Here is a 25163-nt window from a genome sequence, read left to right on the forward strand (position 1 = left end):
TAGCACTTGGGTGGGAGGCTACCAGGAAATCTCAGGATTGTATGCCATACTGATATTTTTTTAAATGCAGAAAGCAATTAACTACTTTGATATAATTACCAAGAAATCTATATAGCTGTGTCCATAGTCACCAGGAGCTCAGCTCAGTTTACAACTAACTACATTTAAGAAAGGTAACAAAGTTTTCATTAGATTTCCATCTAACTATTGTTCCCTCATATATGCACAATTTAATATTTATCCTATGTATCAGTCCTTTACCTTTTTAAAATCTAAAACATGGGCTGAAAAATTAAACTATGCAAATTAAAAAGGAAAAGAAAACCTTGAAGATAAGATTTGATCTCCCAGTTCTGTATTATGCACAAATCTTTCCTGCTTCAAAAGGATTTTTTTCCCTTCCCTTTTGACGGTCACCAATGGAAATCCTTTCTGAATTGTCCAAGTGTTCATAATTGTTTTTACATCAGGGGTTCCATGTGTCACCTTAGGAAACAGATACACATGCAAAAAATGGTGGTGTCAACATAATCAATAGCTTCTTGTAATTAAATAAAGAGCTAAATAGTTGAAATATAATTCTCAATAAAAGCTTGTTAATCATAGTTTAATATTACAAGTTCTACTTTGCAGGACTTTCTGCTTATTTCGATTCTGCTTTAGAAACAATCTCTAAAGCAGTATAGAATGCAGCATTTCTGTTTCAATCTCTTAAAAGATACTTCACTTATGCAGAAGTGCAAGCAAACAGCAACACCTGTCTCCAACACCATAATGCAGCTTCATCTATTTGCAGGACGTTGCTGCTACAATTTCAGTGGTCATACAGTCCTTGAAAAAATCATGGCTGGTTTAACATAATTACTTTACTCGTGTTTCTAACAATTTTTATTTATTAGATTTTTATCCTGCCTTTATTACTTCATAGGTAATTCAAGGTGACAAACAAACAATACTCCTTTCTCCTCCTATTTTCCCTACAACAACCCTGTGAGGTAGATTGGGCTGAGAGAGCGTAGCTGGCCCAAGATCACACATTTTTAGAAGTCAAAGCTGAAATGCTACCCAGCATTCAGTAAATGCTACTTTAAACATTCCTTCAACTCTCCAAGAAGATAGCTAGAAACAATATAGCTCTCAATAGCAAAATAGCTACAATACTCTTCATTTTCATAACAACAGAGAATACATAAGAAGTATAGACACAGGGTGATGGAATGGTAAGACTTTTAAGGAGTTTTTAACATTTCTGTTTTGGAAAGGGATATAATTTAGTTTTCTGAAATGGGATCTGCCTGAATAATATGCCAACCAGCCTTCTCCAACTTGACACTCTACAAATTAGTTGCAATACGCCAATTGCCATGTTGACTGCTAATTCTGAGGTCTGAAAGTCCAGAATAGTTCAGTTGAAGGAGGCTGTTTCAAATTACTAGTCATAATTAAACCACCACTCAGGAACAAAGACAAAACCCTCAGAGGCCGATTTCTTCCTGATTAGTGGCTAGAATTAGAGCACTGCTTAAAGAAGAATCTTCTAATCCACAAAGCAAATTAGCCAGATGGCAAACGATTTCTCAAAAGCTAGAAGCAGAAGCTAGGCAAACCTCCTGCAGAGGGAAAACAATCAAGGCAAGAGAGTTGAGATGGAACTTTCTTTTTCTTTTTTTACAAATGACAAACAGACACTGGCTTTGTAATGTCTGAATATAAAACCATCCACACAGGAGAAGGATAGTAAAAAAAAGTTGAGAAAGCTAGCATCTACAGTATCCCTTCTCCCATTCAATTTCTTCTGCTCAAGTTGAAACCTAAGTGACCTTTCTCCCCTTTGGGGAGATCTGGAATCTAAGAAAACAGTTTAGAAAATTCTAATCTATTCTTACTTATGGGTGACTGTCCGGTAAGCATTTCTGCCACAGTTCTGATTACTTTATAGGATAAAGAAATTAACACAGCAATATGATTGAACAAAATGCCCTTTCCCTCTAAAGACAAGTTAGGCAGCTCCACAGTATATACCTAAGCTGAAGGCAATGATAATGGAGATGGCTAGAATACAAGTGAATGTGTGTGAAATTAAATGATGATATAAACAGCATTCATTCCACAGCCAATTCATTAATACAGATCATTTAGCCAACTGGTCTTTGGGAACTGAATGTTTACACTAATTTGAGAATAGCGATAAGATGATAGTCAAGTGTGTTTGACACCTCTGCTTCACCTTTGCTTAGTTTATTATATTCAAGGAGACTATCTCCATCTATAACAAGGAGGCTATAAATTTCTCCTTAATGGAGGGACCAATAATAGACCTTTTAAAGGAAATAGTAATTAGGTTATCCTAAAAAGCAGACTTAAAATATATGGATAACTGATTGCTGATATTAGTTGATATATCTTCTTCTTTAGAAGGCATCGGTAGAGATTTACCTTATTCATACTGTCCCATAAGTTATCACTGCACGTGGAATTATAGCTGTAGTCATGCAAATAGATCTGAATGCCAGTTTGGAAAACATCTTTATGAAGATAGTTTTTTAACATAAACAAGAGAGAAGATCCCTGTCGAAAGAAAAATAAATTTTAAAGTTAAATGCAGAACTACAGTTCTAATTTCAATTTACACAAAAACATGATGATTAACTTAAAACAAAACCTAACCCAGCAGAAATGGTTATACTTGAATATGCAAGAGTTGGTTTGAAAAGTGGAGAAAGAGGGAAACAAACTTGAGCTGTTTTGAATTTAATAACACCAATTAGTGATAACAAGAGTGAACTAGAAAGATGCAAGAATGGAATGAAGCTGCATTTCTTCTCATGCTACCCATGGTTTAGAGTAGGAAGCTTTTTTAAGAAAGGCTATAGTTTAGAAACACCTTTTATAATGTTTTCTGGCCTTCAAAAGCCCATCATCATGGCAGGTTTACTACTATGAGAAGAAGAGGCATTATACAAATTAATATGACTCCCTGAGGCTTGGCCCTTATTTTGGAATTTAATTGAGGGGGGGGCAGAGATGGGGAAACACCAAAATTATTTTGCAAAATTAGTTCACAGGAATTATTTGAATTCTACAAATTTCCCATCCCTGATTTGATGTTATATCCAAAAGCAGTCAAAAAGGACTGGAATTAGGAATTATTTAGGATACCATCAGTGAAAAGAGAATGGAATTATTCTTTCTCACTCTTCGTTTTTAAAGAGATATTTCTAAAACCAAGCATTTATCTACTAAAACAAATCAGATTAAAAATAGTTCCCAATAGGGCATATATTTTCCATTCATTCTTCTTTTAACACCTCCCTACCGGTAATTCACTTTTGAAATATTTTTCCCCTCAACTACTGACCTTTTGTTGCCCATACTAAGAATGTGATTTGAAATAGATAGGTGTCAACTTTGCAAATGCATTTAGTTTTATTAAAACCACATTTACAGGATATTTGAAGTTACCTTGATGTAGGAAACTACATCAAACATTTGTTCAATCTCTTCTGATGAGTTGACAGGAAGGGAAACTGGGTGAGATGAATTCATGGAATCTTTCTCCATGGTCTTAAATTGCAGATTTAAAAAAATGTCATCCTGAGGAATTGAAAGGCATTTAAGTTAAAATGAACATTAACTAACATCATAAATTTCACTGCTAAATAAAGATCAGAAGAATTTTTTTTCTAATTATCTGGTAGGTCCTGTGAGAATTTTTTTTGCAAATTATTGTACTTATCACAAAGTTTCTTGTTCTTATTTTATTGCTATATTTATAACTTGCCTTCTAAATAATAATCAGTTCTAGCTTTTGAGACTAAATAGGAAGACAGATCAAGTCAAAAGATTTTAGATCCATACAATAATACATGAGAAATATGCAAACCCACCAATTATCCATGCACTTACAGTATACAAATCTGGAAAGACTATCTTCATGGCAAGATTTTCCATAAAAGTAGCAAATCCTTCATTCAGCCACAGGTCATTCCACCACTCCATTGTTACCAGATTACCAAACCACTGCAAACATAAAGCACGTATTGTAACTCTATTGTTACATTTTGTGTCAAAAGAAGGACCACTAGGCTGAGCTATATACAAGGACTTCCAGATCTATTCCAGTCTATTGGTTCTACCCAGAGATACCAAGAGTTCAGCTCAAGACATCCAGTTGGCTACCATATTGCTATCTTAAAAACAAAAAAGGAAACATTCTCAAAAACCAGTGTATCCGCTTCACAAAATAACATTAATCATTACAACAGGAAATAGAACAAAAAGCTTCTACTGGGGCTATATAGACTTCTTCAGCTAAAAAAAAGCCACATAATTGACTATATGATTTTTAACAAGTGCCTGTGCTGATAGCTTATGGTGTATTAATGTTAAATTAAGCAAAATATTCAGAAACATCTTACTGGCAGGACACAGTGCTGCAAATTGTTCTAGCTATATCACAATACTGGTTGCAGAGGATTAGAATACTATAACAATATATACAGGAAAAGCCACATTAACTATCTAACTTGAGAGCTACAGCCTGTTCATACTGGTAGCTCACATGTATTTCCAATTTGTTATTGCCTATGATTCCTTCTTGTGTTTTTTTTTTGTGCACAAATTAGTATGCAATTTTTAAACTTCTCTTTCTTTAAGACTTTCACATATTTTGACTATATAACAAGTAAGAAAGGAGGAAGACTAAAATAAGGTAATTCCAGGATTCTCAATTCTACTGCTCCCATATTGTATGCCATGTATTCTTGGTAGAAATGGTATTGCATTGAAAAAATAAAAAAAAAACCATTTAAATGTGTTAGTGGCAGAATAGCTTATTAGAATAATGGAATAAAAATTGCAAAATGGACATTGACTTACCTGAATGTCCTTTTTCGGAACGCTGCGTATACACTCCAGCATTGGGAAATCCTCTTCTCTGACAGCAACTGAGAGAACTTTTTTTCACTTATCTACCTACTCTGTGCTCTCTCCACGCCCCCTTTTGCACCCGAATCCCCAGTCTTGAACGAAGACACAACAGGTGAACCAAAACAAAATTTATTAACACCAAACAACCACAAGCCAACAAACGAAAAGGGAGGGAAATGGAGTGTATACGCAGCGTTCCGAAAAAGGACATTCAGGTAAGTCAATGTCCATTTTCCAGAACGCTGCTACTACACTCCAGCATTGGGACATACCCAAGCCTAACTCCCAGGGTCGGGCAAAACACTAATCACCCCAGAAGACCCAGACACCACCGCCTGCAAAACACGTCGCCCAAAAGACGCCTCAGCCGAAGCGTAGGCATCAATCCGATAATGTCTTATGAAGGGCGACAAAGAAGTCCAAGTAGCCGCCCTACAGATGTCCAACACAGAAGCCTGGGTAGCCCAGGCGGCCGAAGTAGCCGCACTCCTAGTCGAATGAGGTAAAATGTTCCCAGGAACAGGACGACGCTGATTCTCATAAGCAGAAGCGATGCAGGCCTTAATCCAACGACCAATCGTAGTCGACGACACTTTCAGACCCATGGATGCAGGATGGAACGAAACAAAAAGGGCTTCCGTCTTCCGAAACGCCGCCGTCCTACGCATGTAACGTCGCAATGCCCTGCGCACATCCAGAGTGTGCCAAAGAACCTCACGGTGATGTCTCGGCGATGGACAGAAATCCGGAAGCACCAATTCCTGCGCCCGGTGAAACCACGAATTAACTTTGGGCAAAAAGGCAGGGTCCATCCTCAGGACCACAGTATTAGCATGGAAAATACACAAGTCTTTCCTAACGGATAAGGCAGCCAACTCAGAAATACGTCTAGCCGACGTGATCGCCAGAAGAAATGCAACTTTGAACGACAGGAACTTAAGTGAGGCGGAACCCAGCGGCTCAAACGGAGACAATGTGAGAGCCTGCAAAACTAAAGATAAGTCCCAAGAGGGATAACGATGAACCGTAGGCGGTCTCAGGTTCGTAGCTCCATGAAGGAACCCCTTCACCCACGGATGATGAGCCAAGGAAGTGTACGGTGGACAGGACAACACAGTTGCCAGGGCCGCCACCTGGCGCCTGAGAGTGGCGGGAGACAAACCCCGTTCCAAACCCGCCTGTAGAAAGATGAGGACATCCTGAACCGTTGCAGACGTAGGATCCACATGATTAGTCGCACACCAACGGCAAAAGGCCCTCCACGTGGCTTCGTAGATCCTCGTCGTGGATGGTCGACGGGCTGACTGAATCGTACCAATCACCGTATCCGGCAAACGGCCTTTCTTCAAGAGGACGCGCTCAAATGCCAGACGGCCAACTGCAGCCACTGGGGCTCGGGATGACGAATGGCCCCCTGACACAGCACGATCCGATGTGGAGGAATCACCCACGGGTCTGTCACCGACAGCTCCACAAGATCCGCGAACCACGGCCTGCGGGGCCAATGTGGTGCCACCAATAACATCTCTGCCCTCTCCGCCATCATCTTGCGGACCACCTGCTGAATCAGTGTGACAGGCGGGAAGGCGTATAATAGACCCGCTGGCCAACGACACCGCAGAGCGTTTGTGTCTTCCGCCCCTGGAGCTGGATACCGAGTGATGAACCGGGGAAGTTGAGCGTTGGTCGGACTGGCAAACAGGTCTACCAGAGGTCGTCCAAAGCGAAGAGAAATCTCCTGAAATAGGCTGGGAAGCAGCTGCCATTCGGCCTGGTCGATCACTTCCCTGCTGAGCCAATCCGCTCGTGTGTTGGCTTTCCCCGAAATGTGGTCTGCGAGGACGGACTCCAGATTTCTCTCCGCCCAGTTGAACAGACGTATCGACTCGAGCATCAACGTCTGTGACTTCGTCCCCCCTTCCCGGTTTATGTGCGCTTTGGCAGATGTATTGTCCGTGAGAATCAGGACGTGACGGCCCCAAACCAGCGCCCGGAAATGCAGAAGGGCGAGACGAATGGCTCGAAGTTCCAATAGGTTGATGCTCTGTGCACGTTCCTCTGGAGACCATTGTCCTTGGCCCACCTGGGCACCCAGGTGGGCTCCCCAGCCATGGAGACTGGCATCGGTGGTGATCACGACCCGGTCTAGCTCCAGGAAATCGCAGCCTCGTAGGATGGCCGGCGACTTCCACCAACTCAGTGACAGTCTGACTTGAGGAGGCACGAACACTGTCCTTACGGAGTTGGAACTGCCTGTTCTCTGGAACGGAAGAAGTAGCCATTGCAGTGGACGAGAATGTCTGCGTGCCCACGGAACAATGCGGAAGCACGAGACCATCTTCCCTAACAATCGTGATAGAGTCAATAGAGGAGCCTTCCTCCGGGTCAGCACTTGGCCCACAAGCGACTTGATGTTCTTCGCCCTCTCTGAAGACAGGAAAACCTGACCCTTCTCGGAGTCTATCAGGGTCCCGAGATGTAAAATTGAGGTCGTGGGGACGAGCTGGCTCTTGTCCAAGTTGATGGAGAATCCGTGCTCCCGGAACGCCGAAAGCACCCTGTCCCTGTCTTGCGCCGCTTGTGTCCTGGACGAGGACAGGATTAGAATGTCGTCCAGGTAACATAACACTCTCACCGGAACGGCACTGAGAGACGCGGCCACTACCGCCACCAGCTTGGTGAAAGTCCTGGGAGCCGAGGAAAGACCGAACGGCATTGCACAGTACTGGTAGTGCCTGCCCGCATACTCGAATCGCAGAAACTGTCGATGCGAAGGAAGTACTGGAACATGCAGGTATGCCTCTCGCAAATCCACCGACTGCATCAGGTCCCCTTGGCGAATGGATGCCAGAATGGACCGAAGAGAATGCATCTTGAAACGACGGTAACGTACCGCCCGGTTCAACTCCTTGAGGTTGAGAATGCCTCTGACCCCGCCCGAACTTTTGGGAACCAAAAACAGAATCGAATAGAAGCCTGTCCCCAGTTGGTCCAACGGAACCGGTTCTATCGCGTTGATCTCCAGCAGGTGTGCTATCTCTTCCACCATCAGGCTGCGAGAATCTGTGGATAGGGGCACTGGGCACCGGATGAACCGTCGTGGGGGCCGATCCGTGAACTCGATTGCGAGGCCCTCCGAAATCGTGCGACGCACCCACTCGTCCGGAGTGGACCGGGCCCACTGATGACGAAAGGCCCGGAGACGTCCCCCCACTGGCCCCGGAGTCGGTGAGTCATTTGCCCCTTCTGAAGGGCCTAGAAGTGGACCCACGATAGGGGCGCTTGGAGGAGGACTGAGATCTCCCGCGCTCTCTGAAACGCTGTCTGTCGGAAAAGCGATCTGGGGCTTGGAATGACTGCCGGTAAGTTGAGGGGCCTCCCTGCCCCGAGTAAGAACGAAATGGCTGACGCTGCGTGTAAGGGGTGTAACGCCTGTCTTGTCTGCGAAAGGACGAGGGCATAATTTTGCGTTTGTCTTTGTCCTCCACAAGGACCGGCTCCAACGCCGTGCCAAACAGGTTCGGAGCTTTATATGGGGCCGCCGCCAACTTCCATTTGGTTTTCACATCGGCCTTCCACGGCCGTAGCCAGAAAAGGCGTCGCGATGTGACAGATGTCGCCAATGCCCGCGATGCAAACTTGACAGAATTCAACGAAGCATCCGCCGAATATTCTGTGGCTGCAATGATCTTGTTAATATCGTGGCGCAAACGGGTATCCTCTGGAGGGAGCCGTTCCTGAAGTTGGCGCAGCCAGATCAACGAGGCCCTATTGAAGAATGAAGTAGCTGTGGCAGTTCTAACAGTCCAGCCCACGGCTTGATGAGACCTACGAAAGGCCAATTCGGTGCGCCTGTCTTCCGATTTGAGCCCCTCCAGCGGATCGGATGAGACCATCGAATGCGAAGTGAGAGACGCCACCGGTGCATCCACAGTGGGCACGTCCAACATGGCTTCAAGTTCGGGCGCCGCACAGAACAGCTTCTTATCTAAATTGCTTGGTGCAGTGGACGACCCTGGTTGGGCCCAAGGCGCTTGCAGAACATCCGCGAACAGTTGAGGGCACGGAATAAAGTCCTTCTCCTGCTTGACTTGCTTAAACAGGGCATCATGAGGACCGGTCTCAGACGGGGTAGTCGGGGGTTGTGCTCCCACCGAACCCAGATTAGTAGTCAAACGAGCCTTGTGAAGGAGGGACTTAAATAGCGAGGGACGAAACAAGCCCGTGAAGGCTGGACTGTCAGGTACCAGACCTTCATCCTCAGAGAATTCGAGGTCATCGGGGCCCTCCTCGTCATGGCCCGAGCCCTCAGACGAAACAGACTCACGAGGCGAGGGGGAACGAACCCTGCGAGAGCTTGAAGAGGCCAACGTGCCCGAAGTCCCCGCCGCCGATGTCTGGGCCGCTGTCTGCGCTCCGGCCGCCATAATAGAAGCCAACGCTGTTGACAACATCGTCTGGAAGTCAAACTGAGATGGAGGCGGAGGATTGTCCACTTCTCGGAGTCCCGCTGCTGTAGGCGTGAAAGTGGCCGAAGGTTGGCGCCGAGGGGGCGGAAAGGCCTCTAAACCCACTGAGGAAACATCAGGCATCGACTGGGACACGCCCTTCTGCCAAGCCAAGGAACCGGATTGGACCGTTCTCCGCTCCGAAAGGTCAGGAACAGGAACAGCCTGGTGGGCGGGTCCCGTATCACCACGGACCAAAGAAGCTGACACCTGCTTGGCCTTCTCACATCTTTTTTCCAAAGCCTTATGACGCCTGAGAGCATCCTTCTCAGCGGCAGAGGAGGTCTTAGAGTGGCGGGACTTGTGACCGCCAGACTCAGAGCGTTTGCCCGATTGTTTCTTGCGGGACTTAGTTCTGACAGGGCTGACCTCCTGATCACTGTCTGATGAGAACGAACAGTCCGCCATGGTGAGAGTGCCCCAAGCTGAATAATAATTATTAATCAATTGATTGACAGGTGGATTTGCAATAATAATAAATAATGAATCAATAATTGATTGATTGATTGACAGATATCAGTTTGCCTGATTAATTGATTAATTGATTGGATGAATGCTTGCTTGATCAATTGATTGGTTGATTGAATGACTGGTTGCTTTAATTAAATAATTAATTAATAGGTATCAGCTTGCTTGATTAATTGATTGATTGGATGAAAGCTTGCTTAATTGATTAATTGAGTAATTGATAGTCTGGCTACAGCTCTGGGCAATGCACTATACCCAGCAAGCAGTGCTGGCACTCCTGCCACGCTCAGTACGAGGGCACCCCTGTCTCTGCCCAGGTGTGTGGGAAGGCCTTGCACAAAAGGCTGCCAAAGGGGTGAGCGATAACTGCAAACGCTCCCCCCCCTTCTCCCTCCTCCTGAGTCAATGCCCAGACCGGGACAGAGACTCAGCCAGCAAGCTCTCAGAACAAAGGCTGCGGCCCTTTAATTAGGGTCCGCGCTGCCCTGAGCAATCCAAAATGGCGGCCGCCCCTGCTCAAAATGGCGGCCGCGCGTTGGTGGTGTAGGAATAAAATGGCGGCCCGCCCTCGCTCTGTAGAGTGACTGGGCGCTTTCCCCTGGCGCCGTTTGCACACGGACGCCACTCAGGGATGATAACCTGGCTGGCCGCTTCACGGCGGGAGGGTGGCGAGCAACGGAAAGCCACGCCGCACCCCCCCCCAAGCCAACACTCACGGCGGTCGAAACGAGGTCGATCAAGCCTGAAATCGCAGCGCCGCCCGCAGAAACCTGACGGGACGGTCGCTGGACAAACCACGCCGCGCTGTGAGGGGCGCTGGTAGCCGCTCCTGGAAACGATCCTGCAGCGGCTCGAAGGTCTGAAGCGGCGGTCGGGGAGCAATTCGCTCAGCCCCGACCTCACAGCGATGGAAATCCGGCCGGATCCGCCCCGAAGGGACAGAAGCCGGCGGCAGCTAGCGCAGCAGCGCAAACGCCGGCACGACCCAGCTCCCTGGGCACGAAACCGACGACCAGCTGACTGATCCACAGAAAAGGAAAACCTAAACCTGCCCGAACTAAACAGAAATAAAAAAAGGGGGCTAATCAAAAATAACCAAAAGGCCTACCGCAATACTCAGAGCACAGAGAAAACCCTCTCAGTCTGTCAGCAACTGAGAGAAAGACTGGGGATTCGGGTGCAAAAGGGGGCGTGGAGAGAGCACAGAGTAGGTAGATAAGTGAAAAAAAGTTCTCTCAGTTGCTGTCAGAGAAGAGGATTTCCCAATGCTGGAGTGTAGTAGCAGCGTTCTGGAAAAGCTAAGCTTCCTTTTAGACTACCAGTTTTGGAATTTCAATTATTTAAAAAGAAAACTATCTATAGTACAAAGAACAGTATATTCCATACCTGGTGGGCTAGCTCATGAGCAATAACTGCTGTCACTCTCTTTTTATCAATTGCTGAAGAGGTATTGTTATCATAAAGGAGTGCTGTCTCTCGAAAAGTGATCAAACCCCAATTTTCCATACCTGCAGCCTGAAAATCTGGAAGAGCTACTAGATCTGGAGGAAGAAGGAAAAATTATTTTAAATACACTAGCAGCATTCACTACTTACTAAGCCGATTGAATCTTTCAATCAAATATACTGATATTTATGATATCAATATATACTGTATATCAACCAGGTGGGTGACTTTGAGCCAGTCACTCCCTTTTAGCCCAACCCATCATACAGTGTTGTTGTTATGGGGAAAATAGGAGGAAGGAGTATTATGTATATTCCCCATTTTGAAGTGTTTATAAAAATAATAAACGTGGGATGTAAATAAATAAAATGTCTAATTTCATGAACATATCTACTGTCCCTGCTGAACTTCTTGTCACTTTTAAACAACATATGATCAATTTGTCTAAATATTTAATCTATCCTACCTCTTTTATAAACTATTTTTTTAAAAAAATTCTTAAACATGTGCAGGCACATAAATGTGTCTTCTCAAAATGCTCAATTTTGAGCATTCACCATTGTAATCATTCAATAATATAACAGTCAAATTTAATAAAATAAAGAAGTAAATATTACACATTTTGCCTATTGCACTCCCATTCATTAAAAGCTGTTATAGTATTACATTATTATGTACATTCACCTAGTGTGTATATACATACCAGAAAGTAAAATATAATAACTCAATTGTATTTAATTTTATAAATGGATATAACTTTCTATCATATAATATTTAAAAACATACAATTTTATGTAGTAATTTATTTTGCCTATTTACTACTTATTTATTTAGCGTATGGCAAACATATGGACTTTTAGCAGATCAAACGTTAATGTCCAGTCCACCCAGCCATTCAAGGACAAGGTGATCTATGTTGAAAAAATCAGACAATGGGCCAGTGTAAGCTCTTGATGGACATTCGGACACAATGTGGTGGATATTTTGTCAAGGAGCACCACAGTCACACTGAGGGGTACAGACAAGACCCTTTTTTAAATCTACTACTTTTTTATTTATTTTTTACTTTTTTACTTACTACTTTATTTACTACTTTTGCTGACTGTTATTATATCTCACCACTATATTTCCCACCCTAATATTAACTGACTTCTAAAAGGCATATTTGTTTCCTGAGAATATGCCCTCTTAAGAATGTATGATAAAGAAATTTCATTAAAATGAAATCAAAAGAGCCTTGATAGTACAGTGGTTTAGTGCACCCTGTTATTAACACAGCTGCCTGCAATTTCTGCTGGTTCGAATCTCTCCAAGGCTCAAGGTTGACTCAGCCTTCCATCCTTTCTAAGGGAGGTGAAATGAGGACCCAGTTTGTGGGGGCAATAAGCTGACTTTGTATAAAATATACAAAATAATGAAGGCTATTGCTTAACGCATTGTAAGCCGCCCTGAGTCTCCGGAGAAGGGCGGCATATAAATCAAATCAAAAAAAAAAACCAACAACAAAAAAAAAACCCCTGAAATTTTATTTAATCTCAGTATTCAATTCCCCAAATGGCCAATTTATGAGATGCCTACAGCCAGGTGAAATGAAAGCAACAGCAGTCTCCTCTTTTGTTTCCTAGCAAATAAAAACTATTGGCAGCCTTAACTATCTCAGGGTTAAACAAAGAGTTGAAGAGTTGTTAAGAGTAATATCAGTAATAACCCAGTCAGAAAAAGGAAAATAAAAACCAAGACAACACTTGTTTTTTTGCTGGACTTGTTCCCTTCTCAATTACTCTTGTTATACCTAGACTTCTATTGCCATTAATTCTGGTTAGTTTTATTGAGATTAGATATAAATCAGCTGTGCTCTTTAGACATTCTATTTAACTATGTGTATATTTGGCATTAGACACAAGCTGCTCCTCACCACCCCCAAAAAAGTGTTGTGCAAGTTATACTACTGCTGTCTGCCTGAATCAATGCTATTATAACTTTTAGATAAACAATCACCTCATGTTATTGAACTGAATTGGTCACTGAAATCACTGGGAGATACCACTACATGTATTGAGAGCTGCTGAGTGTCATTTGGCAGGTGCTCATATGTGGCTTTTGTTTTGGTACCCATATTCTGGAATGTTTTCTCCCTTTGAAATTTAGGCAATTCCTGTAATAGTCAGTTTGGTGACATGGTTAAGGCACCAAGCTAGAAACTGGGAGACTGTGAAATGCTATTCCTGTCTTGGGCACAAAGCCAACTGGTAATTTTAGACCAGTCACTCACAGACCTAAGAAGAAGGCAATGATAAACATACTGATAAAAAAACATTGCCAAGAAAACTGTAGGGACTAATCCAGTCAGTTACCAGAAATCAGCACTAGCTCAAAGGGGCAAAAGGAAAAAAAAATCTATAAAATCTTTAGCCACCTGATAAAAACTTACTCTTTCTCCAGGACATCCTATTTTGAATGTTGGAATACTATTTTGTTTTGTTTTGTTATCTTCTCTTCTACCCCTTTAATGAAGATATTTTATGGAATGTTGTTTTGATATTATTGTTTTATCATTTATTATAAATTGCCTTAAGATGCTTTGGCATTTGAAATGGTTTATAAGTGCACAAAATCAATACATGAATAAATATATCATATGCGGGACTGACATTTGAAAGTATTTAGAAGATTCACATAGTTCAGAGCACAGAAAGAAGAATTAACCTTTATTTCTTTATGCAGAAAGATAAATTTGTTTCCCACATAATTTTCAACTGGGTGCAACTACTTCTTCAGTTTATTAATTATTTTAACTGATTTGCCTTGATTATTATTTCCAAATATCTTTGCTTTAAAAAAAAAAAAGACAATAGGAGAGCACATCATAGCTTATTTTGTAATAGAAGTCTGACATCATTTGGAAACTTTGCATACCAGCATTTTAAATCTTTTTACAAAATTAATCAGAGCTTTATTGCCTCCAGATTGAAATTTATGTTTTAATTTATTTTTCCCTGGATTACTAAACGACGTGTCTAAAAATTCCACAGTTTGTTCAACTTGCCCCTGCCTTTAAAAATATTTTTATAAGGGAAGCATACAAAGAATCTGATAAGAATAAACAAACTCTCACCTATTTTGTTAAATGGGTATGTTACGTTAAAATAATTCTGGTAAAATTCAAGAAGCTTCACTGCGGTGTTCAAGGCATATTCAGTCTGCCCAAGCTTTTGTGGTACAGCATAAACAGATACCTGGCACAATGGGAAAGAGAGAATAAATCAGAGGGAAGTTTCAATGGAATTCAGTTTTTCATTGTCTACATTACTTAGTGAAAAGAGCCAAAGATTTTCTATAATAGTTGATAAGGCAACATTAATAAGATGGTACATAGATAACCAAGTTCCATTATTTATGATTTTAAAAAAGGCTAAGATTGTCTTAGATCCATTTGTATAGCATATTATAAAACAAAAGGCAAAATGTTTTCCTTGTTTTTTCATTTCTAAAGATTTATATCCTAATAGCAGAGGAACCATTTCTATGATGTTAATATATACATGTTCACAGTTCAGGTCTGGATCAGAAGTTTGGTATTTCTCCCCTTCCCTTTACTTTTTTACTTTACTTTATTTTGAATTTATATACCGCCCTACTCCCGAAGGACTCAAGGCAGTTAACAGCCAAAAGATAAAACATACATAATACAAAATTTAAAAACAATGTAAAAATACATTAAATAATTCAGCCCAAACAATTTAAAACACCCCTATTGTTTTAAAAACATACCTATTGTTTTAAAACCAGCATTAACAGGAGTGACTGAGATAAAAATAGATCTCATTAGGTGGAAATAAAACAAAGTACTGGGTAAAATAAGAACAAAAGAAAAGCTTTACACTACTCTGTCTCTTCATATTTAGGCCAGCAAATGAATCTTTCTTCAAGATGATTCCTAACATTTGTCCTCTAGGCCTGACAAATAAGAAGATTAACATAGCCTATTGAATGTTGTAATAATTTGATACGATCAAAAACAAAGCAACTACCAAGCCAACTGTCAGGTCAAAAAAAAACTATAATCTACTTTCAGTACTTCAAATTTAAGAAGTGTAACATAATACACTGGGAAACGAGGGGGTTTTTTTGGGAGGGGTTACAGGAGCAAAAAAAGTCCACCTACCACAATCCCATTTGTTTTCTTATTGGTACATTTGAAGTTTCCAACAATGACAGCTACTAGGTAAGTGCTCATTTTCAAGCTAACGAAGAATTCATCTTGAAATAATCCATTTGCCAAGCGATTGGTTGATTTCTGGAAATACAAACCGGAGATCAGAATTCAATTATGTAAACAGAAGCTGCAGGTCCTGGAACATAAATCATAGAAGCCATCTGTTCTATGTTGAGATATACTTAGAAAATGGCTAATACACAAAATATAATGTACAGAACATTGTTATTTCCTATGATTGCAATACCCAACAGTTAGCAAATTAAAATTATATCAATAAGTCTAAGAAATAAAAATCAGATCAGTACTGAGCAAGTTCATCTGCCAGATTTGAACCAAAAATAATAAGCACTGATTTTATAAAGATATTTGTTCTGTATATGATATGCTTCATGAATATGTTAACTGAAAAAGAAATATTCATCCAGAGTATTAGCAGGAATCACTGCTAATACTCAACTTATCTTTTGATTGCATGATGCTTTTACACAAACACAATTTACTTCATGATATGATCTCAGCCTGACTAGGGTTCCTTCAAAAGACTGCTCTTACAATACATTGTATTAATTTAATATAGAGTTTATTAAGAGCAACAATGATGCCAAATTTGCAAACCATCACTGAAAAACAGGAACTCATAGCATGAAAACAAATTGTGCAAGCAATTTAATGAAGAATTAACTATCAGTCTTCCCATTTTTGCTTTTATTTCAATTTCACTTGAAAAGATCAGGGTAGCCCATAGTAGGGCATAATATGCACAAAATGATGCTGCATGATGGCAAAGTTAAAAAGACACTCTAGAGAACATTTGTTAGGGTGTCAAATAGTTGCATTATAAAATTTCCAAAGAGAATCCCACTGCTAATCAGCTACTAATCAGCTAGTAGTGCATTTTCATATTTCAGGCTATCATCAGAAATACCATAAATCCAGGGATGAAATGCTCCCGGTTCGGGTAGCGATGGAGGCGGGTGGTTTGGAGAACCGGTAGCAAAAATCCCTGCCCTCCCCCATGCCCAGCTGAGCCGCGCGATCATCAGAGGCTTTTTTAAAATTATTTTTAAAAGCATTTTTCTACAACCTCTTCGGCCGAAAAAATGCTTTCAAAAGTAAAAAAAAAAAGTCTCTGATGATCGCGCGGCTCAGCTGGGATCGTCAGAGGCTTTTAAAAGCATTTTTTCTACAACCTCTTCAGCTGAAGTGGTAGAAAAAATGTTTTTAAAAGAAAAGAAAGCCTCTGACGTCAGGCAACTCAGCTGGGATTGTCAGAGGCTTTTAAAAGAAAAAAAGCCTCTGCCGATCAAGCAACTCAGTTGGGATCGTCAGAGGCTTTTAAAAGCATTTTTTTACAACCTCTTCGGCCAAAGAGGTTGTAGAAAAAATGGTTTTAAAAGTTAAAAAAAAAAGTTGGCCACACCCACCCAGTCACATTACCCCCCCCCCCCCACCAAGCCACGTCCACAGAACTGGTAGTAACAAATTTTAGATTTCACCGCTGCGTAAATCCAATAATCATATATAATCAATTAGATTTCTAGTGGTACACTCTACAATGATTCATGATGGTGTACAATAAAAATCAAATTTAAGTAATGCAAACACTAAGAATCTGCAATTATCGAAGTATTTTATAAATTACTAAAATAAAATTAATATCATTCCAGAGATATATCATAATTAAATGTTCTTCTGAACATCTCAGTTTCTAACATTTCTCTAGATGTCAGAAGTGATGGAGTCACCCAGATTTCTAATGAAAGGCTACTACATATGTGCCAAAGCTGAGAAACAAAATGTCCTTGTTTCCCCTTTGATCCCATAAGGGGGAGGAAGAACTCTCCATCTCAAATTGCAACATGTGTACTGTATGCGTAAGATCCACTTGAAGAAACTGCTCCTTTTAGAGGCCAGGTTCCAAGCCATGTAAGGCTTTTTAAGTCTCGACAACTATTAATCAAACCATGATGGGATTCAGTTTAGTTCAAAGTCCACCCTCCCCCTCAACACACACACATACACACACATTAAACAAATCACTATAGCCTTCCAAGCACTAGGCCGATTCGTACTGCATTACTGCTTGGTTCAGGGTGGAGATATATAACATATAGTGATGATATTGTGGCCTCAACCAGCAAATGAGAAAAAAAGAGTTGGAAGGGACCTTGGAGATCTTCTTGTCCAAATCCTGCTCAAGCAGCAGACCCTATTCCATTTCAGACAAATGGCTGTCCAATCTCTTTTTAAAAGCCTCCATGATGAAGCACCCAGAGATTGCCTCTCTCCTTGATTAGTTTCCATCCATTCCTTCTTGTCTTCCTTCTGGTACTTCAGAAAATAGGATGACCCCTCTTCTTTGTGGCAGCCCCTCAAATATTGGAACACTGTTATCATGTCATCCCTACTCCTTCTTTTCACTAGACTAGACATACTGAATTCCTGCAACTATTTTTCATGTTTTAGCCTCCATCCCACTATTCATCCTTGTTGCTCTTCTCTGCACTCTTTCCAGAGTCTCAACATCTTTTTTACTTTGTGGCGACCAAACTGATGCAGTAATCCAAGTGCAGTCTTATTAAGGCACACTTCATGTCATCTTGATTTTATCCCTCTGTTTTAATGCAGCCTAGGATTGCATTGGCTTTTTTGGCAGCTGCAGCACACTGCTGGCTCAAATTTAAGTGATTGTCCACTAAAATGCAAAGATCTCTCTCAGTTATTGCTATTGAGTCAGATTTCATCTAATCTGTACGTGTACAAATTCACATTACATTTTTTTCACTTTCCTATCAACCTCTTCTATACTCAAACTTTCCTGTTGATTCCTTCTCACTCCTACTGAACTGATAAAAGTAGGAATCTCCCCTTCTCCCCTCCAGAGGTGTCGCTTTTTTTGAATAAGACATAAAATTAAACCGCCCAATCATTTGTGGCACTAATGACTGTGCCTCATTGACAACCTGTTTTATGTTCCTGGTGTCTAAGTTACTCAAGGCAGGATCTATGGCTATGGTCTACATCTCTTAGCACCACCAACTGATCTCACTTATTATAGGCAATCAGTAGTCTGGCCTTTCAACCAGCTAAACACTCATTCTTCCTGCAGCCTTCTCCGTGACCTAGGCCAGATGTTGTTAATTTAATTTAATTAATTTAATTAATTCAATTTATATGCCACTTTTCTCCGAAGACTCAGGGCGGCTTACAGTACATTTTAAAAACCATTATAAAAACATTTAAAAATTAAAACATTAAAACCCATTCACACCATTCATGGCCGGATCTCACACGATCGCAACAGCGAGATCAACGGTCCCAGGCCTGCCAGAATAGCCAGGTCTTCACCGCTTTTCGGAAGGCCAATAGGGTGGGAGTGGTCCGGACCTCAGGAGGTAGCTGGTTCCAGAGAGCTGGGGCAGCCACAGAGAAGGCCCTCCCCCGCGGGCCCACCAGCCGGCATTGTTTAGCTTACGGGTCCCGGAGGAGACCAACTCTGTGGGATCTTACCGGTCGCTGGGAGCTATGTGGTAGAAGGCGGTCTTGAAGATAACCTGGCCCTGAGCCATGTATGGCTTTAAAGGTAATAACCAACACCTTGAATTGTGCCCGGAGACCAATAGGGAGCCAGTGCAGCTCGTGAAGAATTGATGTAATGTGTGTGTATCTAGGCGCACCCACAATAGCTCGTACGGCTGCATTCTGGACCAACTGTAGTCTCCAAACACTTTTCAAGGGTAGCCCCATGTACAGCGCATTGCAATAATCTAACCGGGAGGTGACAAGGGCATGAGTGACTGTGAGGAGAGCCTCCCGATCCAAGTAGGGTCGCAATTGGTGCACCAGGCGAACCTGTGCAAAGGTCCCCCTAGCCACAGCTGTCAGATGTTGCTCTAATCTTAACTGTGAGTGTAAGAGGACACCAAAATTGTGAGCCCGTTCTGAGGGGGACAATTTCTCCCCTTCCCCCGAACGAAGGATGGACAATCAACATAGTCTTTAGGAGGCAATACCCACAGCCACTCTGTCTTGTCTGGGTTAAGTCTGAGCCTGTTGACTCCCATCCAGACCCTCACAACCTCCAAGCACCGGCACATCACATCCACTGCATCACTGAATTGACGCGGGGTAGAGATATACAGCTGGGTATCATCAGCATATTGCTGATATCTCACCACGTATCGTCGGATGATCTCACCCAGCGGCTTCATGTAGATGTTAAAATAGGAGGGGAGAGAGGACCGAGCCCTGAGGCACCCCACAAACGAGGGGCCTAGGGGTCGACCTCTGTCCTTCTACCAACACCGACTGTGACCGACCAGAGAGATAGGAGAACCACCGTAACACGGTGCCTCCCACTCCCAACTCCCTTAGTCATCCCAGAAGGATACCATGGTCAATGGTATCGAAAGCCACTGAGAGGTCAAGTAGCACCAAGATGGAGGAATGACCACCATCTCGGGCTCGCCAGAGATCATCCATCAGTGTGACCAAAGCAGTTTCCGTGCTGTAGCCAGGCCTGAAGCCAGACTGAAAAGGGTCCAGATAATTCGTTTCATCCAATGACCGCAGGAGCTGAAGTGCCACCACTTTCTCTACAACCTTTCCCACAAAGGGTAGGTTGGAGACTGGACGAAAGTTCTTTAATTCTCCTGGATCCAGGGAAGGCTTCTTTAGGAGGGGCCTTTTAATGAAACGATTCCTCAGCTATTCTTTCCCCAGCTACTTTTTCTCCATCCAGACTGAAAAGCTACTTCTGAACCACATTGGCATGAATTTTAGTGAATCCTGTTCTTATCTCTCTTCCCATCTTCTTGCTTTTTCTTTCATTTTATAATCAACTTGCCACCATTATAGTGCTCTCAATCTTCTGTCTGGTCCCAATCCTATTTCAATCAATTTTATCATGCCTTCATTTTTTCTAAAATCTTGTCCTACCAATTCAACTGACTCTTATTCAGCAACATTAAAACTCTAATAACAGCGACACTTGAATCATTTTCTCAGCCACTTTCTCTTTCTTCTGTTTGCTCTCACATTTCACTCTTCAATAGCTGACCACCAGCATCCAACCTTCTTCTTTGTTCTTTTAGCTTAGTGGGACCAATATGGCTCAACTACACAGATATCAGGTTTGGAAAAAAGATCACAATATTCAAAACTCACCCTTTTATTGAGCACCCATCTTCCTTCTAATTCTGAAATCTAATTTTGCAGGTCTGTCAGCCACTTTTTTTTTTTGGAGGGGGGGAATGTTACCATGTCCTTCCATTTAGCAGAATATCTCTGCATCATATTATCTTTTTTTCTAGGCCATTGAAATGCATAGTCACATACTGCCTTCATATCCTATGTGTGGGACTCCCAGTGCAATCTAGCTATCCTCCGAGGGAAAGTGGAAAGTAGACTAAATCAATCTTTTAGTTTTTCTTATCTTCTAAAGCTACATTTACCTTTTTTATTGTGGAAATTAAGTATAACTAATAGCCACATACATTCATAAAATAAAGTTCTTTACCAAGTAATTCAATTTTCCTGTCCTGTAGCACACTTCATGAGCATGTAACTGTATAAATATCAAACCACAAAAAGGTATGGATAGCTATATACCTTTGGCATATTTGACAGAGCAATGTGTTGATCTTCTCTGTTGATTTTGACTTGAAAACTGGCTTTGAATGCTGGTTCATCAAAACAAGGGAATGCTGCTCTTGCTGATAAGGGCTCAAACTGAGTTGCTGCAAGCCAACTGATAAAAAGAAAAACATTCAAATCTATATTTCTTTTAAATTTCTATATGTTACATAATTTAGAAATAAAATTTGGAGAGGAAAAATATAATCCTAACCATGTTACTTTAATTGTTTAAAAAAAGTAAAATGCTACCCCATCTAGAATCTTGAAAGCACCTAACAGATTTCCAGGATACCAAATCTTTATGATTATATAGCATCCTGGGAATTGTTACAAATATGTGGTCTTCATAACACTTCATTCAAGAAATTTACATTTAAATTTAAAAGTATCTTCCCAAGAAATCTTCGTAACATGTAAACATTGTAATCTTTTACCTTAGTCGATCTTATGCATTGGATTTCCCTAACAATTAAGGTCAGCAAATTGCATTTGATATTAGCCATACTAACAGTAACAATTACATATATAGCCACATTTCAAAATTAAATTTTCTGTATAATAACTACAACAAGGAAAAAAAGTATTTATTCTTAGTTCCTGAAATTTTACAAGGCAATACATGTGATCAACAAAATAAATTTTATATTAACAAAAAAATCCTTCATTATTATTCAGATATTTTTGTATATAATTACCTGAAAACTAGACTAGGTTCATTTATTACTACAGGTACTAAAGTTATTAAATCCATTTTGTTCAAAATTTACCATTCCATACATGTCACTATGTACATATGCACCCCTTTTCAGTCTGGCTGGTGTTCATAAATAGTGCAGACATAATGTACAGAATTCCTATCAAAGTAAAGCACAAGCTAGATGGGAGGCATTTCTCCATTTGTCAAACTGCTATATGCCAATACTAGCCAGCGAGTAAGGGGATTCACTTTCTCTCAATCAGATGAATGCCAAATAGATTGGTGAAGAAAAATGAAGCATTTAACCCCTCATTCAGTAAATTACATTTTATCTGCGCTTCACTTTATTATTCATCAGACTGTCACACTTTGCCAATATCATCCAGCTCAATGGCCTAATATTACTTGGCCATAAGATCCAGCCATAAACATGCTCTGCTTGATCCAATTTAGTACAATACTATTAGTACTGATTGGCAGCAGTCTTTCTGGATTTACAGCAAGAAGCTTCCATGAAAATTTAAATCAGGGATTTTTTTTTTTGCATGCCAGGAAGATGTTCTGCTTCTAAATAAGCAATAGTGCTTTATTTCTACAATAGGATTCCATAATATTCAGCAATATAGATAATATTAAAACTAATCTATAAAGATGGGTATAATTATTTTAGCTATTTTATGTGTTAATCAAGAAGACAGATATTCTCAAGGCAGTACACTGGAGAATAAATCAACAGGAAGAAAATGGGGTTACAGTGCACAGACATATGCAGCCTTTTTCCAGCTGTGTCCTTCTGTTGGTTGTTAGGTGGTATGCCAAGGGTGGAGATCAAAAAAATTAGCAATTCAAGCCAAAAGTAGATGCATATAATTTTTTCCCAGTTAAGATAAAAATAAATTAGTTCTAAGCTTACCTTGTTGAGTTGTTATTCTTAAAGGCAATTTTGTAAAAGCCAGAGTAAGTGTCTGATAAATTAGAGGAATACTCTATGCTGATCTTATATTTATGTCCTACAAGAAGAGCTTCTGGAGCTATAATTGCAATCTGGTCATTCATTGGGTATTCCAGGAAATCAGCTGGTTTTGGCTGGCTTGAACCGAGTGAAACAAATGTTACCTTGGTAATATTGAGCTTTGAACTATGAAGTATAACATGCATAGTAACCTGGATAACTTCCACAGTTATTTGAACAGAACCTGTAAATCTCATTGTGGTTAGATTTGGCTGCAGAACAATATCATAATGTGTTGGAACAACAAATTCTGGAAGCCTAAAATGAGCCCATGGAAACGGTTTTCCATTAGTTGCCAAATGATATGTATCTTCCATTGTGTGGTTTTTGTTGTGACAGCCTTCTTTGGTAAAAGTGCACTTGGGGAGAAGATAGATTGCCATTATTACGGAGACAGCAATCACCAGAACAACTGCACAGATTATTGTGGTCCTTACGGATGGAGCAGAACACGATCCATCTGAACGTTGCCTATAACCAGCCATATTACTTCGCAGACCAGTACTTCTATTCATGAAAGACATTCCCAGAAGTTTGGCTGATGATGATTCATAATCCTCTTCATCCTCATCCATTTCATGATCTCCAAGACCACGTACAAGAAGACGAGAACTTCTTGGTTCATATTCTACCTCATCGGGCTCCAAAGGATGCAAGCTAGGCTCTTTAGCCAAGTCAACCACATCAGGCTCTTCCTCAAACATGCTGTTTTCAATCATATTTCTAGGTAACTGAACTCGATCTAAGAAACAAAAAAGCAACATGTTACACAAAAAGTAACTGAAATAGCTGTGATTGGGTTTTTGATTATTTTACTTATAGCTGATAAAAATTGGGGTTCATATTATAGTTCTCATATAAGAAACTATTTGCAATGTATCTGTAAAGTAACAAATCAAATAGCTGCTGTAATAGCTGATGAAAAAATGGATGAATCAAAATGCTTTGGTGATTTCTTCATAATGAAAATGAATGATCAGAGATAACATTACATCAATAGAAAGCTACTTGCAAAGTGGGAATTTAGTCTAGTAGCAGGAGTGTCAAACCTGATCACGGGTCATATTGTGATGTATCGGGATGTTTTTTGCCTTTGAGGAGCCAGGGTGGGCGTGGCTGGGGTATCCAGTCCCCACGTCACCAGTTTGACACACCTGATCTAGAGCCACCCGTTAATGTTCCAGATGTATAGACTTCCTTAAAAATACTGTATTTTTTGGAGTTTAAGACACTCCAAACTATAAGACGCACCTTTTTTGGAGAGAAAAACAAGAAAAAAAATCTGCCTCTGCCTCCCAGCAATTTGCCTCGCAGCAAATAGCAGCCTGCTTTAGTTTCATTTTCATTTTCAGCACAGCCTGATTAGCACAAGAAAAAAAATCTGCCTCCCAGCAATTTGCCTCCTTGCAACAAAAAGCGGAGGCCTGCATGGCAATAGGCAATGGCAATCCCTGCAGCCTGAAACAGCTGGGGGTCGGGAGGCCGATCCAACCGGCAATCAACTGCTTGTGCTAATCAGGATGTACTGAAGATGAAACGGGCTGTTTGCTGTTTGCTGCAAGGAGGTAAATTGCTGGGAGGCAGAGGCCAAAGGGTGGGGGCCAGCAGGTAGGCGGGGCTACATTCATGTGTATAAGACGCACCCAAATTTTCACCCTCTTTTGGGGGGGGGGAGAATACTCCGAAAAATACAGTAGGTTTTAAGGATGAGCTAGCAAAAAGATAAGTGGATCACTGAATTTCACCATTGCCATTGTCTCTTCCATCACCTTTACCTTTAAGGAAATCATAGAAAGCATATTCATAATTCAATACAGCTGGGCTTCAAATATTACTAAAACACAATATATTTTCTTTTAAAATATATTGTTAAGATCAGACACAGTTTATAAAATGAAGAAACTGCAATCACTACAAATACTAAGCAAATTCTGGTCATATTATCTCTGAAGCTACTGAAATTTTTCATGAATGTCTCCACTCCAAAATGCACTGATTTAGCTCATGCTGGAGGAGTTTTGGCCTTATCAAAAAACTATTTTCTGTTCCCCTCTAAATATAAATACGTTCCAAATATTACTGGAGTTTTCTGTCTTTAATAAGCATAGTGCTTTGATGCAAAATTTAAAAATAAGAGTAACAAACAGCAAGCATTCATTAAATACTGTACTGGATTACATCTGCATTATATTTTATAAAATAAAACATAAAACTAACTTTATATGCATACACCTCTGCTCAGTTACA

General features: G+C 41.0%; 1 protein-coding gene across 2 annotated transcripts in view; it reads right to left on the bottom strand.

The window, feature by feature from the left end:
- LNPEP (leucyl and cystinyl aminopeptidase) overlaps positions 1 to 25163 on the bottom strand; it is a 48829-nt gene that overhangs the window by 14743 nt on the left and 8923 nt on the right. For both annotated transcript variants that reach the window (XM_070938765.1, XM_070938766.1), the window contains exons 2-10: positions 22818 to 23658; positions 21181 to 21319; positions 15517 to 15648; positions 14467 to 14587; positions 11292 to 11446; positions 3907 to 4020; positions 3463 to 3594; positions 2437 to 2568; positions 326 to 486 (exon numbers count right to left, since the gene is read on the bottom strand). In XM_070938765.1, coding sequence (XP_070794866.1) covers positions 326 to 486; positions 2437 to 2568; positions 3463 to 3594; positions 3907 to 4020; positions 11292 to 11446; positions 14467 to 14587; positions 15517 to 15648; positions 21181 to 21319; positions 22818 to 23658 — 1927 coding nt within the window. The remainder of the gene's footprint in view (positions 1 to 325; positions 487 to 2436; positions 2569 to 3462; positions 3595 to 3906; positions 4021 to 11291; positions 11447 to 14466; positions 14588 to 15516; positions 15649 to 21180; positions 21320 to 22817; positions 23659 to 25163) is intronic.

Source organism: Pituophis catenifer, unplaced genomic scaffold (genome assembly GCF_029215685.1).
Source record: "Pituophis catenifer annectens isolate HBS135680 unplaced genomic scaffold, rPitCat1.0.hap2 SCAF_2, whole genome shotgun sequence".
In the NCBI taxonomy this organism is placed as follows: domain Eukaryota; kingdom Metazoa; phylum Chordata; class Lepidosauria; order Squamata; family Colubridae; genus Pituophis; species Pituophis catenifer.